The 18,585-nt window shown below is 37.5% G+C and overlaps 2 protein-coding genes across 4 annotated transcripts; one reads left to right on the top strand and one right to left on the bottom strand.

Moving 5' to 3' along the window:
- Positions 1–3,105: 3,105 nt before the first annotated feature.
- Positions 3,106–13,309, bottom strand: slx1b (SLX1 homolog B, structure-specific endonuclease subunit). 3 transcript variants are annotated; one of them, XM_028441842.1, is made up of 7 exons: positions 12,990–13,309; positions 10,622–10,795; positions 8,234–8,285; positions 6,962–7,288; positions 6,507–6,709; positions 6,367–6,440; positions 3,106–3,378 (listed from the first exon to the last, which is right to left on the bottom strand). In XM_028441842.1, exons 2-7 carry the CDS (start codon positions 10,786–10,788, stop codon positions 3,362–3,364), a joined length of 840 nt encoding a protein of 279 aa, XP_028297643.1. In that variant the 5' UTR covers positions 10,789–10,795; positions 12,990–13,309; the 3' UTR covers positions 3,106–3,361. The 3 variants fall into 3 exon arrangements, with proteins under 3 accessions (XP_028297643.1, XP_028297644.1, XP_028297642.1); XM_028441843.1 differs by lacking the exon at positions 6,367–6,440 and having other exon boundaries at positions 6,494–6,709; XM_028441841.1 differs by lacking the exon at positions 3,106–3,378 and having other exon boundaries at positions 5,476–6,440.
- LOC114459655 (bolA-like protein 2) lies at positions 13,032–18,321 on the top strand. Its single transcript, XM_028441845.1, has 3 exons — positions 13,032–13,258; positions 15,430–15,527; positions 18,200–18,321. The coding sequence occupies exons 1-3, from the start codon at positions 13,196–13,198 to the stop codon at positions 18,300–18,302; spliced, it is 264 nt and encodes an 87-aa protein (XP_028297646.1). The 5' UTR covers positions 13,032–13,195; the 3' UTR covers positions 18,303–18,321.
- Positions 18,322–18,585: the final 264 nt, after the last annotated feature.

The raw sequence follows: 18,585 nt of genomic DNA, 5'->3' as shown, positions 1-18,585 counted from the left end.
AAGTGCTGGAATCAAGAGTAGGTTTTTTGAGAAGGGGTTTGATTACAGCTACTTTAAAGGACTGTGGCACGTAGCCTATTGATAGGGATATATTTATTGTCTCCAACAAAGATGGGCAGACCAGGGGAATAACTTCTTTAAACAGCTTAGTTGGGATCGGATCTGAAAGGCAGGTCGATGGTTTGGAGGATGAAATAATAGAGTTAAGTTCCTGAAGTCCTATATGTGTGAAACAGTTTAGGTTAGGCCTATTTACATTTAATGGTACAGCAGGCCCAGGTGAAGGCAGGGAGTGGCTAATTTTATCTCTAATCTTGTGAATTTTATCGTTAAAAAATGTCATAAAGTCCTCACAGCTGAGGGCTAGAGGAATCATGGGCCCAATAGAGCTCTGACTTTGTGTTAGCCTGGCTACAGTGCTGAAAAGGTACCTCGGATTATTTTTATTTTCTTCAATTAGTGAGGAGTAGTATGTAGATGGACTATGTCGTAAGGCTGTCATGTATTTACTATGGCTTTCTTGCCAGAGTATTCGTGACTCCTCTGTTTTATTGGAGCGCCACATTCTCTCTAATTTACGGGTTGTTTGTTTGAGTGTGTGAGTTTCAGAGCTAAACCACGGAGCTTTCCTCTGACGTTTAATAGTTTTTTCCCTCAATGGGGCAATTGAGTCCAAGGTGGATTTTAGTAGACTAGCAGAGCTATCGACAAGCAGATCCAGTTGAGAGGGGTTATAATTAATATCATAGTTATTTATTGGATGGTGCACTGAGTTTAAGGCAGCAGGAATGGCCTCTTTAAATTTAGCCACAGCACTATTGGATAGATTTCTACTCCTAACTATTTTATTGCACAGTGCGAGATCCTCTAGGATAATGTTAAAAGATATTAAAAAGTGATCTGATAGCAGAGGATTTTCAGGGTAGACTTTTAGTTCATTAATATCAAGGCCATATGTTAGAACAAGATCAAGAGTATGATTTAAACGATGAGTAGCTTCATTAATAGTTTGAAAAAAGCCAACTGAGTCTATTAGGGACATAAAGGCTGAGCTCAGGCTATCACTATCTTTGTCCACATGGATATTAAAATCTCCTACTATCAGTATTTTATCAGAACTGAAGACTAAGTTTGATATAAACTCAGAGAATTCTGATAGAAATTCAGAATAAGGGCCTGGAGGACGGTAAATTATCACAAATAAGACTGGCTGGCAGGTTTTTGATTCGATATGAGATAAATTTAGAACCAGGCTTTCAAAGGAAGTGTAACTGGCCTTTGGTTTAGGATAGATTAGGAGAGAGGAATGATAAATAGCTGCTACACCACCTCCACGGCCTATGTCTCGTGGCATATGAGTATTTAAATGACTGGGAGGAGTGGCTTCATTTAAACTAACATATTCATCTTGATACAGCCATGTTTCAGTTAAACAGAATAAATCAAAGTTATTTTCTGAGATAAGGTCATTTACTAGTAGAGATTTGGATCTCAGTGATCTAATATTTAATAGAGCACATCTAATGCTTTTATGTTTTGGTGTTTCTAGATTTGAGATTTTAATTTTTTTCAGATTTTTATAATTGATAGCTCTTTATTTGATTTTATGTTAAAATCATTGTGAAATATGGGTCGGGGGACTGACACCGTCTCCATAAAATAATATTCATCACCATCACAACAGTTGTCATGGTGATGAACACAGCTATCCTGATAGCAATGGGAGGGAAACTGTCCTAAGGCAAGCGCAGAGGGGCGTGGAGGACTCCGCCTCTGTAACATGGTCTCATTCATGAGATGTCATAACAGTGACTGTGCCATGTTTTCTGATAGTAGAGATGCTCCCTCCAAAGTAGGATGGATTCCATCTCTTCCTATCAGGTTCGGTTTTCCCCAGAAGGATCTCCAATTATCAATGAAGCCCACCTCGTTTTCTGGACACCACCTCGATAGCCAGCGGTTAAATGATGACATGCTATAGGCTATACATGTCATCACTGGTCAGATTTGGTAAGGGACCAGAGAAAATTACGGAGTCCGACATTGTTTTAGCATAAGCACAAACTGATTCAATGTTCACTTTGGTTGCTTCCGACTGACGACGTCGGGAGTCATTAGTGCCGACATGGAGGACTATCCTATCAAACTTACGATTACTCTTTGCCAGCAACTTTAGATTTGATTCTATGTCGCCCGCTCTGGCCCCTGGGATGCACCTCACGATGCCCGCTGACTTCGCTAGCTTCACGTTTCTCACTATGGAGTCGCCAATTATCAGAGTTTGTTCCCCGGTGAGTGTGTTGTCCTCACGGAGGGGGGAGAACCTGTTTGAGACGTGAACATGGTGGTGTCCCGAGCGGCTTTTTGACCTTCGACTATGCTTACCACGGACAGTAACCCACTCATTGCTGGCCGGGGGGGAGGCTAAGCTAGAGCTAGCACGGTCCGCACCGGCTAGGTCCTGCTTGCTAGCTTCTGTTTTGGTATCAGGGGTGCGGAACCGCTTCTCCAGATTGTTGATCCTCGCCTCCATATCTAACAGTACGCTACACTTTATGCAACTACCATTGTCCCTAAAGGAGGACGAGGAGTAACTAAACATCTGACACACCGGGCAGGAGAGCGGAGGAGAGGAGAGAGAAGCCATAGGTGCTAAATTTAAGCTAAGCTAAGCTAAGGACAAAAGGAAGTTTAAAGGAGATTGTACTGCCTATAAGAGGCGAGATTGCTTTTTACTTAACCTTCGTACGTTTAACTGTACGGTAAAAAATTAAAACAAGTGTTTTCAAGGCTAAAATATCAATGACAACAAGTTTGATTAGAGTTAGCAGAACACAGTAGTAGAGCGCTGCAAGCAGCGGTAGAGTGTAAACAGGAAATGATCGATACGTCACCACGTCACCACGTGGTGACGTATATATAAATATATATATAAATATATATGTAGTTTATATCTCCTCACAGAGCTGCTGTTATTAATTATTACAGTATATATAACTCTACCAACTTCATCCTCTTTAGAAACAACAAATAAAAGCACACCTCTTTGTTTACATTTACTTTTTATTCAGCTCAGCCGTGACCAATCAGAGAGCTCCACACCACCTTCACTGTGATTGGTTGATCAAATCGTTCCTCCACAGAGTTACACACTAACAGTTTATTATTAATAAATTACACAGAAGTCCTAGAGTCAACATGAAGGATGGAACATCATTATTATTGTCTATAATAAAATATAATATTTGTCCCTGGTGCTGTGTCATGGTTGTCAACCACCATAAAACTCCACAGAAGAAGAAGAAGAAGCTTTGTCCTTCATGTGTCCTGTTGTCGTCACAGTGGACTGAACTCCTGCAGCTCATTGGTCCAATGATTCTGTAGAACATCAGAGAAGAAGCTCATTGACTGATGGTGTAGTTTGAACCAATCAATCAATCAATGTTCATTTATAAAAAAAAAGCACTTTTCATACAAAGCTCAAAGTGCTTTTACATAGTTAAAAATACAAGCCCCGCCCACCACCCACAGACACAGGTTAAAATGAGGACAATGTCACATGGCTGGTACAGAGGATCTATAGGAGACATCACCAGGAGCAGGACACAGACCATGGGTACAGGGTGCTGAGACAGAGCATCACTGTTAGCACCACTGTAGCCACGCCCATCACTGACAGCACCACTGTAGCCACGCCCATCACAGAGCCATCACTGACAGCACCACAGTAGCCACGCCCATCACTGACAGCGCCACTGTAGCCACGCCCATCACAGCCCCCAAAACATAACTATAAAACAAAATAATCCTAAAACTATAAAACAACTTAAATGATAACAATAAAAACGTGAAACATAACAATCCTAAAATGAATAAATAATTAGCTAAAAGCTCATTTGTAAAGGTGGATCTTGAGCCTGTTTTTAAAAACGTAAAGGTTCTCTGCAGCCCTGAGGTTCTCCACAGAGAGGACTGTAAAACTAGAACTACACCTCACTGTGTGTGTGTTAGACTTGTGCAGTTTTTTTTTTTTTTATTTATTTATTCAGTTTATTTCCGACATGGTTACATTCACTTTTTTTTTTTTTTTTTTTACATGCCGAAAAAGGAGACGAGAGAAGCAGTTTGCTTATCTGGGTCCCGTCCCCTGTTTTACCATCGCAAATTTACATGGGTTTACATGTCTCTCTGGTCACACATTCTTGAGTTGTTCTGAACAGTCCTTTTTTGTGTATTCTCATCTGTAGTCAGTGTTGTCTTGTTTTTATTCCTCCTCCTCTCTATCGTTGTTCGTGTTGGCCTTGTTCCCTGCCAGACGTTGTTAGCATTCCTCCAGTTCAAGAATAGTTCCTCTTTCGAAGGTGTTTGGAAGGTTTTTCCCTTTTCATCCATAATGTCACCACTCGGGAATGTCTCTTTTGGACACACAAGTTTTCAGCTTGTTTTGTCTCTACATCAAGGTTAATCCAGCTGTTATTAGTTCTATTGGCAGTGTTGTATTTTCCACTGTTAGATTTAACTTGTATAAACACATTATTACATCTTAGTTCATAAGCAAGGTAGTAATTTCATTGTACAGGAAAACGTGTTTCTAACTGCACATATGACAATAAACACTTTGAATTTAAATTTAATGTAATCCTTAATCACCCCACCACCTAGCAATTGAAATGAATAAATGACAGACCTTTTTTACTCTTGGTTTCCACATTTAATTCAGTCTCCGTAAAATAATCACAGTCTGGGTTTTGTTTCCAGTGTTTATATAGATCTGGGTCCATATCCATGATTACCATCAGTAATGTTGTTGTTTAGGTGGATCCTTCGTATTTTCCCAAGTCTTCCATCGTTTTGATGAGGATTGGTTTTCCGTTCTCTTCTCCCAGTGGTGTGATGTAAATCCTGCAGTTCCTTGTCCACGTCTTAAAAATCTTTCCTCCTTTTTTTATTTGGCGTGCCTTCCATGCGATGCTTGCATTTTTTTTGTCAGGCTTTCATGAATAAAAACCTTCGTTTCCTTCAGTTTATTTCCTTGCTTCAGTAGTTGTCCTTTGAATTTCATATTCGTGAAGGTTATTTTTACAGCTCTGTTATCATTTTTCTTTGGCAGGAGATGATGTTGTCAGGGTTCAGGACAATGTCCTTCGACTCCAGGTAGTCAATGACCTGTTGTTCAATCGATTTTGTTTCTTCGTCACTCGCGTAACTCCTGGGTTTTATCTTTAGGCCTGTGATGATGACATCTTTCTCTCTTTCCTTTTGTTCCAGCTGTTCAACCCTGGCGTTCAACAATTTTATCTCTTCAGCATTTCTTTCATTCTTTTCTTTCAGTACCTTTGCTTCGCTTTGTAGGTTTTCCAGTGAGTTTTCCAGCGTCTTTTCCAGCGACTTTATCTCGGCAGATAGGTTTTGTAGACCCTCGCGTATCATCTCCTTGACCTCTTCCAAAGCCGAACTGGGTTCTGAAGGGCCTCCCTGCGGTTTTTTCACCATTTTCCTTCAGTCTTGGGCCCAATTTTTGAGGCTGTTCAGCTGTAGCCAAGGTCGTGTTATCGGAGCGAATGAAAACACGTCTGCTCTCTCCAAAGACCAGAGGTGATAATACAGCCTCCTTAATTTACTGTGGTATACGTTATTATTGTGACTAATTAAAAAATGTGGCGTAAGGTTCTGGGTACGTACACACCAAACACGATGTGTGTGTGTCTCTCTATACAGTATTACTGTATTACCACCCAAACCTAGTGTGTGTGTGTGTGTGTCACAGCTGGAGAACCTCAGGGTTTGAGAAGGTCCATAGGGTTAAAGTAGTTCTGTAATGTGTTCCTTCCTCATGGTCTTCATCAGAACACGTACTGTTGAGTTCTGTAATAATGATAAACCTGAAATATTATTTTAGTGAAGACCATAAAGTAGAACATTACAGTAGTTAATCTGACTGCTGATAAAAGCATGTATTAGCATCTCTCTGTTAGCCTCAGAGAGAATAGGATGGACTATGTCTATGTTCTTCAAATGATAAAAACCTAATTATGTTATATTTTTAATGTGAGGAATAACAGTGAGAGTGTAAAATAATGCCCAGGTTATGAATTTGTTCAGAGGGAACTACAGATGTTGTTAGAAGTTTCTCTCTCTGGGTTCACGACCCACAACTAAAACCTCAGTTTTGTCCTGATTGAGCAGGAGATACAGTTAAATAGAGCATCTATTGGACTGGTGGAGAAATACAGCTGTGCATCATCAGCATAAGTGTCTCCTGATGACATCACCCAGATGGAGATGAAACAAAACAGGGCCTAAAGTTGATCCCTGAGGAACACCACATGTTTTATGGACCTTAGAGGAGAACATATCCATACTCACCATAAAAGTCCTGTCTGTGAGGTAGGATAAAAACCACTGTAAACAGCACCAGACTAGACTCCGCCTCTTGCTCCCTATAGTGGTAAACAGGTGTTCACCGACCAATCAACAGGTTCATGTGACTGACCTGAGATGCAGACCCTATGACCTCCTGCAGGTCATCCAAACAGCCGTGTTTATGACGGATGAGGCTCCCCCACAGCACCGAGCGTCCACATGAAGGACACGCCCCCTCGATGGGCAAGAGGTGCGATGGGTCGGCCTTCAGGAAGCTCCTGGCCATGCAGAGTAGGTGTGTCCTCAGACGACAGGGGGCGTGGACACAGCTCAGGCCTTCTGACTGCTGCAAAGAGAACACACACACAGACACACACACACACACACACACACAGACACACACACACACACCACACAAACACACACACACAACACACACACACAACACACACACACACACACACACACACACACCACACACACACACACACACACACACACCACACACACACACACACACCACACACACACCACACACACAGGTTAGTGTGGGGACTCAACAACATCCTAAAAGGACTAAATGATAAGGTATTTGTACCATGATGGTCGTGTTACACAAACAGCACATGGTGGTCTGTGGCTCCGCCTCCTCAGGAGACGCTGGAGGAGGTGTCTTCTTCTTCTTCACCCTCACCATGCCAAAAGCAACGGGAACGTGAACAGGAGGCTGCAGCGACGGCTCAAAGTCCAGCCGATACTCCTGCTTCAGCCAGCGGGTCGTCAACGGCAACCTGTTCCACGGCGCCGCACGCAGCATGTTGGACACCACGCGCCAGTGGAACTGCAGGCTGGATTCTTTTTTGGAGCGCCGAGAAACGTGAGCAAGTCGTCTGGAAGAGTGGGGGTGCTGCCACGCCCACTCAAACTGTCAGGGACAAGACACATGCTAACGATAGCTTAAAACATTCACAATACATGATAATAATATATATAAATATATTGATTTATTAAATATTGTTTTATGTTACTAGTGAAACACTAATAATTAATAAATGATTAGACAGAGCAGAGCTACAATTACCTTATGTTCAAAATATTCATCAGAAATAACCTAAAGTTTAGGTTTAAAATAAAGCTTCCAGAGAGCGGGGACCCTCCAAAATAAAGGTTCAAGAGGGGGGGAACCTCCAAAATAAAGGTCCCAGAGAACGTGGACCCTCCAAAATAAGGGTCCCATAGAGCAGGGACCCTCCAAAATAAGGGTCCCATAGAGTAGGGACCCTCACTGTAGCTGAAGGTGGTTGAACACAGACATGAACATTGAAGAACAGTCATGTGGAGACAGGACCATCTATAAGGGGGAATAAAGGGGAGATTTTTGGGGTCCATCCATAAAGTCAGTAAAATGATGGTGAATGTGGTTAAATTATCAAAAATAATCAGTAAATATGGTGAAAAGAGGTTAAAAGTGACAATAATGGTCAACATATGTGACATTAGGTGTAAAAGTGGTAGAAATGGTTTATAAGTGCTGAACATGTCTGGAAAGTAGAAAAAATGTGTAGAAAAGTCATTAAAATGTGATGTAGAAGTGTCAGAAATGTGAGAAATGTAGCAAAAATACATTAAAAGGAGCAAAAATATGGAAATAAAAAGTGAATAAAATATGATAAAATATGGTGAGTTTGGTGGAGTTGTAGAAAAATGATAAAATTAACAAAAAAATGTATTCTTAGTTTCTTGAAGGGATCTGGAGACCCCTTCCCCGTGTCTCGCAACCACAAATGGGGTCTTGGCCCCAAGGTTGAGAACCCCTGTTCTAACCTACTGTATGTTCTATAAGTTTTTATTTACTGTATATTATAGTTACCCTTAAGGCTGCGATGTCCGAGGGGAAGCCGTGTATGATGAGAACCATCTCCCTGAGAACACACACACACACACACACACACACACACACACACACACACACACACACACACACACACACACGTAAAGAAAAACAGACATAAATATATAGAGTCACAATGTGTGTAACATACTGTATATAACTATAGAATATTTACATTTCCTGATCATAATGCATGTGAGGATGTAGGTGCTGACCTGTGTCATTGAACACTGCATTAGCATGAGCTAGCATTAGCTAATATTAACATCAGCATTAACCTAGTATTAGCATTAACTAACATTAGCATTAGCATTAACCTAGCATTAGCATTAACATAGCATAACATAGGTCTCCAGTCCCTCTTAATTTGTTCTGTTGATACTTTTAGAATTTTCTTAATAAATACTTTTAATAACCTTTGATTTCTGTGGCGTCTTGTTTATGTTGCAGCCCCTCAAGCCTTGACATGACATCCTAGAGGGGGTGTAACACCCAGCATTAGCATAAATTCATATTAGCCTAACATTACCATAGCGTAGCATTAGCATTATATAGCATTAGCTAGAAGGCTGAAGGATTAAGCTTAATCACATCAGTATAAAGGTTTTCACTACTGTGATAACGTAACCTCAGACAATGGAGGGCTTTTATTTCTGTCTCTATTATTTGAGTGACACACATGTTCACCAATCAGAAGTGCAGAGAACCGCCTTCCAGGGCTGATGACCAATCAGAGATGGTTACAGGACACACACTGACTCATAAATCAAAGCCACCAGTTCCTGTTTAACTTTAATGTGTCTGTGAAGCTCCGCCCATTTCTCATGTAGCGCTGCATCACTCTATGGAAACATGACTCAGCATTAATCAGTTTCACCTGATCAGTGTTTAAACATCTCATCAGAGCTACAGAACATCTGGATAAAGTTATTCTGTTGTTGTGGATTAGACCATCAATACCAGAGATTGTAGAGTCTGAAACATCACAGATTATTGATAACTTCTGATACTGTAAATATTCTGACCCCTAGTGGTGAAAAACACTTCTTACACGTGATGTTTGCACATTTATTTCCGTTTAATCATTACGGTCTGGAATGATGTCATCAGGATCATTTCAATTAGGTTCATTTAAATGAAGTTGATCAAAACTTAATCAATAAACCTGATCAGATTCAGTAAACCATTGATCCCTGAGCGTAAATATAGTGATATTAATGATGCTCTCATACATCTTTATATGACATGAATAATGAAAAAAGAGCAGTGAGAATAATCTATGTCACTATAACTAATATCTATCTTTTATTGTATCTTATTTTATTTTTGACAAACATTTTTGTTTAATTATGTTTTTTATTATTATTTATTATTATTTTGTTTCCTCACAGGAGTTAAAAACTAATATAATTTATTTATTATTTATGATTGATTAATATTTCTAAAAAAAATTTTTTCTTGGAAAGCAAAATTTGTTAAAAAAAAAAAAAAAAAAACGCATATGCATTTATATTGTGAATCGAATCGAAATCGCAATTAGGATTTTTGTCAAAATCGTGCAGCCCTAATTAGCTAGTATTAACATTAGCATTAAATTAGTATTAGCATTAACCAAGTATTAACATTAACAAACATCAACATTAGCCTAGCATTACCCCTGGCCGAGCATTAGCTAAACATTAGCAAAGCATTACAATTAACATAACATAGCATTAGCCTAGCATTAACTAACATTCACATTAGCCTAGCAATAGCATTTACCTAGCATTAGCCTAGCAATGGAATTAGCCTGGCATTCACATTAATCTAGCATTAGTATTAACCTAGCATTAACACTCACCTAAAAATAGCATTAAAATTAACCTAGCATTAGCCTAGGATCAGCATTAGCCTTGCAATGGCATTAACCTAGTATTAGCAGTAACGTAGCATTAACATTAACCTAGCATTATCATTAGCCTCATGTTAGCATTAGCCTCGCAATGGCATAAACCTAGCATTAGCAATAGTCTAGCATTTGCATTAGTCTGGCATTAACATTAACCTAACATTATCATTCCCCTCGCACTAGCATTAACCTAGCATTAGCATTCACCTAGCACTAACCTGGCATTAGCTGAACATTAGCAAAAAGGTTGAAATGGAATGAAAAAGTTTAAAAAAAGTCTAAATCAGTTGAAGAATGTCTGGGAATTTTGTCCAAAACACAGTAAATAATATTTATTATCATTTTACGTCTAAAACACCGTACATGACCTGCTGGGGGCAGTGTTGCTACACTGTGAAGAACAACAGAAGAAGAACCAGGTCACATGACTCCAGCTCCAAAAAAGAACAACAAATACCAGAACCAGGAGTGAGTCGTACCATGGGCCTCTGCCGCTGGTCCTCTTGGCCCCGCCCCTCTGCCTCCCAGCGTTGTGCTGCTGGAGGCGTCGCTCAGGGTTCACCGTGAAACCCACGTAGATACGACCTTTGAACTTTGGGTTGATGCAGTACAACATGTAGACACCATAGAAGCTCTGGACCTCCATGATGAGCCTGAACACACACGCACACACACACACACACACACAGACGCGCGCACGCGCGCACACACACGCACACACACGCACACACACACACACACACACACACACACACACACACACACACACACACACACACACACAGACACACACGCACAGACACGCAAACAGGCACGTACACACACACAGAGACACAGACGCGCACGGGCGCACGCACGCACGCACGCACGCACACACACACACACACACACACACACACACACACACACACACACACACACACACACACACACACACACACACACACACACACACACACACACACACACACACACACACACACACACACACACACACACACACACACACACACACACACACACACATTTTCCTTTTACAATTAAAATTATTTAAAAGAATAATAAAACATAATAATGATAATTTAAAAAAAAACAATTGAAATTGTTATTTTCCCCCTGAAAGTCAATTACAATTATGTTCTCAATTACTAAAGTTCAATTACAATTAATCCCAATTACTGATCCTTTAATAAATAATAAAATAAATAAATCATAACCTTGTGCTTGTGTTAGCTTTCCATTAGCATCTCTAATGCTAACATGTGTTAAATGTAAAAAATAAATATGATTTATCATCTAATGACCTTGTTATGCTTCTAATCAATGAATATGAATATTTACTGTATGTGTGGGAGTCAGAACTATACTATACCCATAGATATTATGATTAATAAAATGTTACAATAATGCTTCAGAGAAGAGACAGGTAACGTTAATATTATAATAATTATTAAATATATGTGTGTTACACATAGAACTGTAACATAGTTCACCAGGTTTGAGTTTAGTTATATTGTAAATTTAAACAGTTATTAATTTACATACCAAATTACTAAATCAATTATCTGAACTCAATTACAATTACAACAGCAATTTGTTTTCAATTACAATTATGTCATAATTGTAATTCATTATCAATTATAATATCAATAATTTCTGGCGTAGAGTTAGTTTTTGATGATGTTTATTATAGAGTTTGTTGTCTAGATATTCTGTCCAACTGCATTTACTTTAGTTCAAATGTTTCAAAACATAAAGATACCAAATGAGTAAATATGAGCTGACTTTGAATATTGTTTTTAAAATGTGACTAAATGTCATTTATTATGAAAATATCATGTGGTGAGACTGTGTGACCATTAAAACATATTTAAAATGATTTTACATCTATTCACGTTGACTATTCTAGTTCTATCACAGTATGTTTTGATCTTCATCATAAAATAAATGATGCTTTTTATCAAACAGTGAAATCCTTGACAAAGGGTTAGTGAAATTAAATCAAATATATTATTAATAACTAGGTGTATATATAGAGAATACGACGTGTGTTTTGATTTGAAAAATAAAAATGTTCTTCTCATCAGTAGTATGTATGTTTATATGTTTATATGTCCCTTTAGGTGAGGGATGGGCCACAAACATGTGACTTTATCTGATCACATGATCAATATTAATGGTAGAATAAATTATAATAATAATCAGCATTAATACAGTAGTTTTCTGTCTTCGATGTTTTGTTAGTTTTTAGTCATTAGTGTGTTTTTGTTATTTTATGTATTTTTGTTGTATATTTCTGCATGTTATGATGTGTCACTTCCTGTTGTTTTGTGTAACTTTATGAACAGTTTGTGTGTCTTTGGAGCTATTCTATAATGTGTTGTTATTTTATGTATTTTTAGAATGTTTTTGTGTACTTTGTGTATTATGTGCGACTTCATACTCCTTACAACTTCTTGACTTACAATTTTCTGGGATTTGCTTTGGGGGACGCAAAAAATTAGACTGAGGACCACATGTGGCCCCCAGGCCGCCAGTTGCCTATGCCTGCTCCGTTAAATATTCAGTTACAAAAAAAAAAAAAATTGAAACATTTTTTTAGATTTTGTGAAACAGAAACAGTTTAAATGCTGCTTTTTTTTGACGTATTAACAGTTAATGATGTAATATTGTTTATTATTGTAAACGCAAACATTGTAAATACCAACAATAACTTGATAAACATGACAGAGAATGTGTTTGGACACAAATTAATCAATCTTTTCCAAAAACAGCGCCTTTCTTTGTCCTGATTACAAACAGAGCTCTGCGTCATGATTGGCTGCTAGGAATCACGTGTTTACCTACCACACGTGCGCTGATTGGCCAGCGGTGTCAGTGAGGGTTAGCGTGACGTCATCACGTCACAACGCCACCGTTCCAGAGCCGTTCGTAGCTCGTATCGTTACCGTAGCTGCGGTCAGGCAGCGGGAGTCCGCCCTCAGAGGCCCCCCCGTCGGCCCTCAGAGGCCCCCCGTCGGCCCGCAGACCTGGTGTTTCTCGGCGGAGGAGGAATGGCGGTAACCAGTGAACACATCCGGCAGAAGCTCGTCCACGAGCTGGCAGCCGTGCATGTGGTAAGTTCTGACGACACTGCCCGATCCTTTCACCGGCCTGATCGCTTCAGATCCTTTCAACGCATGCGCGTAGATGACGTCACTTCCTCTACCCCGATTTTTACAACCGAGCTCCTGGGACGTGATATTTAAATATAAACCGAGCTTACGACGTTATTTAAATGTTTTATTAGTACATTATGTAAATATGTGACTGTTTTTGTGTTGATTTTAATTGTTAATCAAAAGTAAAACCACGTAGACTAGTTTTAGGGAAACAGCTCCCCCTGGTGGTACAAATACTTCCTGTAGTGACGTGTGTACCAACAGCAACAATGTAATACTTTAGATATTACAGTAATATACTGATAAAAACATAATAACATGTACACATAATATTAATAAAAACTGGAATGATGAGTCCATTTTTATTATATTTTCATGTATCAACCAGACACTTAAATCCATATCTAACACAAAATATATATAGATTCATATGATTGTAAATCGATGTATTTAATGTCAATAAAGACGTAAAAAGATGGATTTACTCACATTAATAAAATATACAAACACTGATAAAAACACAATACACAACATTGACAACGACACAGAAAATAAATGTTCAATATTATTTTAACTCATTAAAAAAATTGACAAGCAAGGTTTTGTTTTTTCTAAATATCTGCATTGAACAAATAAAATAGGGCTGTACAAAAAACCTTTACTTTTATCCTTATTTATAACCAAACTTAATTGATCTGTTTATACTGTCACCATGGTAACAGTCAATCTGTACAATAGTGCAGGTAAATAAATAAGTTGTAATTCAACGTATGGTAGAGCAAATATTAGTGGAGTTATGTTATTTATATTTAATATGTTCCTGAGATGTGTTCACGGCCCCTGGGAAATCTGGGCATTACCATGAATTATGTTTCATCTACATAATGTTTCAGAACATTTAGAAATAACATATTTATCATTTTTACATTGTATTTATGTCTTTTTATATGAATAATACAAATGAATATTTTACACTGTATTCATATTTTGATCATATTTAAACTTTGTTATATTTTATAATTCATATTTTATTTTTATATATATATACATATAATGTTTTTGGTTTATATCTTTATATTTATAATTAATGGGAATAGTTTATGTTTTTACATTATATTTATATTTTATCTTATATTTCATTTTATATTTATATTTTTATGTTGTATTTTACATTTATTGTGTGTGTGTGTGTATAATGTGTGTGTGTGTGTAGGAGGTGGAGGACACATCTCCTAACAGGTGTGCTGCCAGCTTTAAGTGTATATAATGTGTGTATATATGTGTATATATATATATATAATGTGTATATAATGTGTGTGTGTGTATATAATGTGTGTGTATAATGTGTGTGTGTGTAGGAGGTGGAGGACACATCTCCTAACAGGTGTGCTGCCAGCTTTAAGTGTATATAATGTGTGTATATATGTATATATATATATATATATAATGTGTGTATGTGTGTGTATATATATATATATAATGTGTGTATGTGTGTGTATAATGTGTGTGTATAATGTGTGTATTTCTAATGTGTGTGTGTGTAGGAGGTGGAGGACACATCTCCTAACAGGTGTGCTGCCAGCTTTAAGTGTATATAATGTGTGTATATATGTGTATATATATAATGTGTGTATATATATATATATATAATGTGTATATAATGTGTGTGTGTATAATGTGTGTGTGTGTAGGAGGTGGAGGACACATCTCCTAACAGGTGTGCTGCCAGCTTTAAGTGTATATAATGTGTGTATATGTGTATATATACAATGTGTGTGTATATATATATATAATGTGTATATAATGTGTGTGTGTATAATGTGTGTGTGTAGGAGGTGGAGGACACATCTCCTAACAGGTGTGCTGCCAGCTTTAAGTGTATATAATGTGTGTATATATGTGTATATATATAATGTGTGTATATATATATATATATATAATGTGTATATAATGTGTGTGTGTATAATGTGTGTGTGTGTAGGAGGTGGAGGACACATCTCCTAACAGGTGTGCTGCCAGCTTTAAGTGTATATAATGTGTGTATATATGTGTATATATACAATGTGTGTGTATATATATATATAATGTGTATATAATGTGTGTGTGTATAATGTGTGTGTGTGTAGGAGGTGGAGGACACATCTCCTAACAGGTGTGCTGCCAGCTTTAAGGTTGTGGTGGTCTCCTCACAGTTTGAGGGTAAGCCCCTCCTCCAGAGACACAGGTAACTGTAGTATGACATCACACACTGAATGCTACGCTACGCTAGCAGCTTTTATGGTTCCATAATTACCCTCAGCGTGCATAGGCAGCGCCCCCTTATGGCGTTATTTAAAATTTAAAATTTAAAGTAATTGATATGAATATTAATATGATAATAATGTGATAGTGGTCTGACTCTACACCATAGACATATAGTCTTTACATCAGGACAACACACTTTTCTTTTATTTTGGTGGGAACACACGTATTAAAGATCAATCTGTGTTTTTTGGTTATTCTGTTTAAAACCAAATCAAAATCATTATTTCACTGATTTAAAACCAAAACTGAAACATTAAAAACCAGATGAGCAGCATTTTTCTGTTTTCAAATGAAATCTATAAAAGGTCTGTCTGTCTGTCTGTCTGTCTGTCTGTCTGTCTGTCTGTCTGTCTGTCTGTGAGACGTTTAGTTATAGAGTTATTGATTGTGAATATCTGCCAACTTTACCCAACACTGTTACGGTCTATATAGTATCCAGATAATCTGGTGACTAGGGCTGCACCATTTTCACTAAAAACCTCTGACATTTTATTATTATTGTTCATATTTTATTTACTATTAGATATTTTTAAAATTTGTTTATACATTTAAATGCATATGGGTTTTATTTTTATTTTTTTTCCAAATTCCATGTTTTCCATTTTTAAAATTCAGTTTTTTTTTTTTTTAAATATTCATCAATTTTTTTTAAGAAGATTAATTTTTCCTGTGAGGAAACAAAATAAACACTAATAAATAAAAAATTAAAAAAACATTATGTTAAAAATAAAAATGTAATTTAAAATAATGAGTAAGATACAATTAATTCTGATTAACTTTGTGAATTATTTATATATCATATAAGAATGTATGAGAACAGCATTAATATCACCTGATTTCCTCTCAGGGATCAATGATTTACTGGATCTGATCAGGTTTATTGATCAACTTCATTTAAATGGTCCTGATGACATCATTCCAGACCATAATGCTGAAACTAAAATAAGGATGTATATCAGTTATTTCACCACTAGGGGTCAGAATATTTACACTATATCAATAATCAATGATGTTTCAGACTCTGATGATCTCGTCCACAACAACAGAACAACTGTATCCAGATGTTCTGTAGATCTGATGAGATGTTGAAACGCTCTGAGCAGGTGAATTAATGCTGACTCATGTTTTCACAGAGTGATGCAGCGCTACATGAGAAATGGGCGGAGCTTCACAGACACATTAAAGTTAAACAGACACTGGAGGCTCTGATTCAGGAATCACTGATGATTAGTGTAGTTTTTTGCCAGTTTAGACGTGTTTGAAGTGGCCAGGATGGGAAGGGGGCGGGGCATCATAATAAGTGGTCCCTGACGGTGACGGAGTTTCAACACAATTCTGTCCATTTCCACGTTCTACGGTAGATTGTGTTTTCATTGGTTGATTTTATAGAACCCTAGTGTAGATGTTAGCGTACTCAGTCCCTGTAACCATCTCTGATTGGCCAGCAGCCCAGGAAGTCATTTCTGATTGGTCAACAGACACGTATATCACTCAAATGATGAAGACAGTTATCGCAGTAGTGAAAACCTTTATACCGATGAACATTAATGATAAGAAACGAGAAGCACCAGTAGATTCACTACCTCTGCTTCCTTTAATCACATACTGTATCACGTACATGTTTTACACAACATCCTTTCTTTGTTTTGATTTATTGATAACGTTTCAATGTGATGAGTAATGTGACTTACGGTAGTAAAAGTCTGCCCCCCTGTGTGCCCCCTCTGTGTGGTGAGGTTATTACATGAAGTTCTCGTCATAGTTTACTGTAAATATCCAAATATCTCACAAACAGATTTATTTTTAAAACAGAAAAACGCTGCTTGTCTGGTTTTTGATGTTTGTGTTTATGTTTAGGTAAAACAAAATAACCACATGGTTTATTTGTTATTAAAACACAATAACCAAAGAACAAAGGGTACACAGATTAAGAACATAAACAAGTAATAAAAGACTATTTAAATACACTTTATATGTTAGGACAATTCTATTGCTAGGATAATGCTAACGTAATGCTATTGTTAGGCTAATGCTAACCTAATGCAGTGGTCAGCATCTGCATCCTCACTTGCATTTTCTACAGGAAATATAAATATTCCACTGAGTTAATTAGGTGTCCATGGTTGTATGACACCTTTAGCATTTACATATAATGTCTATATTGGGTTAGAGCCCTAATGTGAGCTAGGGCTGGGCCATATATATATACAGTATATATGTATATACGTTTTCTATGTTGGTCATACAGAAAACTACAATATCATCTCTATGGTTATTTTATAGCTTATTTAGTATCAAAATACTTGTCTACTTCATGTCAAACCCAGACCTTCATGTAAACATGCCACACTACAGAGCTCACTCACACGTGCTGTCCCTTAGAGGGATTCAACCAACCAAATTTAATCTTATTAATCCATAGAATCTTTTTTAAATATAAATCTATATATTTGCCTGTGCAACAAGCATTTCACAACAGGCCTGTCAAAATAAAAGTCCAACCCAACCTGAGAGACTTCAAGTATTTATTTATTTTTGACCCACCAGTTGAGAATCACTGCCTTAGAGGACATGATGGTGTGTTTTGGACAGGATGGTGAACAGCTGTCTGTCAGAGGAGATGAAGCACATCCACGCCTTTGAACAGAAGACCCTCACACCTCAACAGTGGGAGCAACACAAACCTTCACAATAAAATACTGGACACAAGTCAACTGGCCTCAATTACATTTTTCATTTACAATTACATCTTCATACTTCAATTATAACTCAAGATTATTACAAATTAAATTACAGTTATTTTTACTCCCAAATTCAAATACAATTACTTAATTACTAAAGTTCAATTACAATGAATCCCAATTATTGAGCCTTTAATAAATAACCTTATTAAACGTAGCCTTGTGTTAGCATTAGAGATGCTAACGGAAAGCTAACGGGTTAGTTTGACCCTTGTCTCAAATCAGCTGTAAAATACA

Source organism: Gouania willdenowi, unplaced genomic scaffold (genome assembly GCF_900634775.1).
Source record: "Gouania willdenowi unplaced genomic scaffold, fGouWil2.1 scaffold_332_arrow_ctg1, whole genome shotgun sequence".
NCBI classification, from domain to species: domain Eukaryota; kingdom Metazoa; phylum Chordata; class Actinopteri; order Blenniiformes; family Gobiesocidae; genus Gouania; species Gouania willdenowi.
Note: the sequence above shows the minus strand (reverse complement) of the source record. Positions and strands in the feature narration are given on the sequence as shown.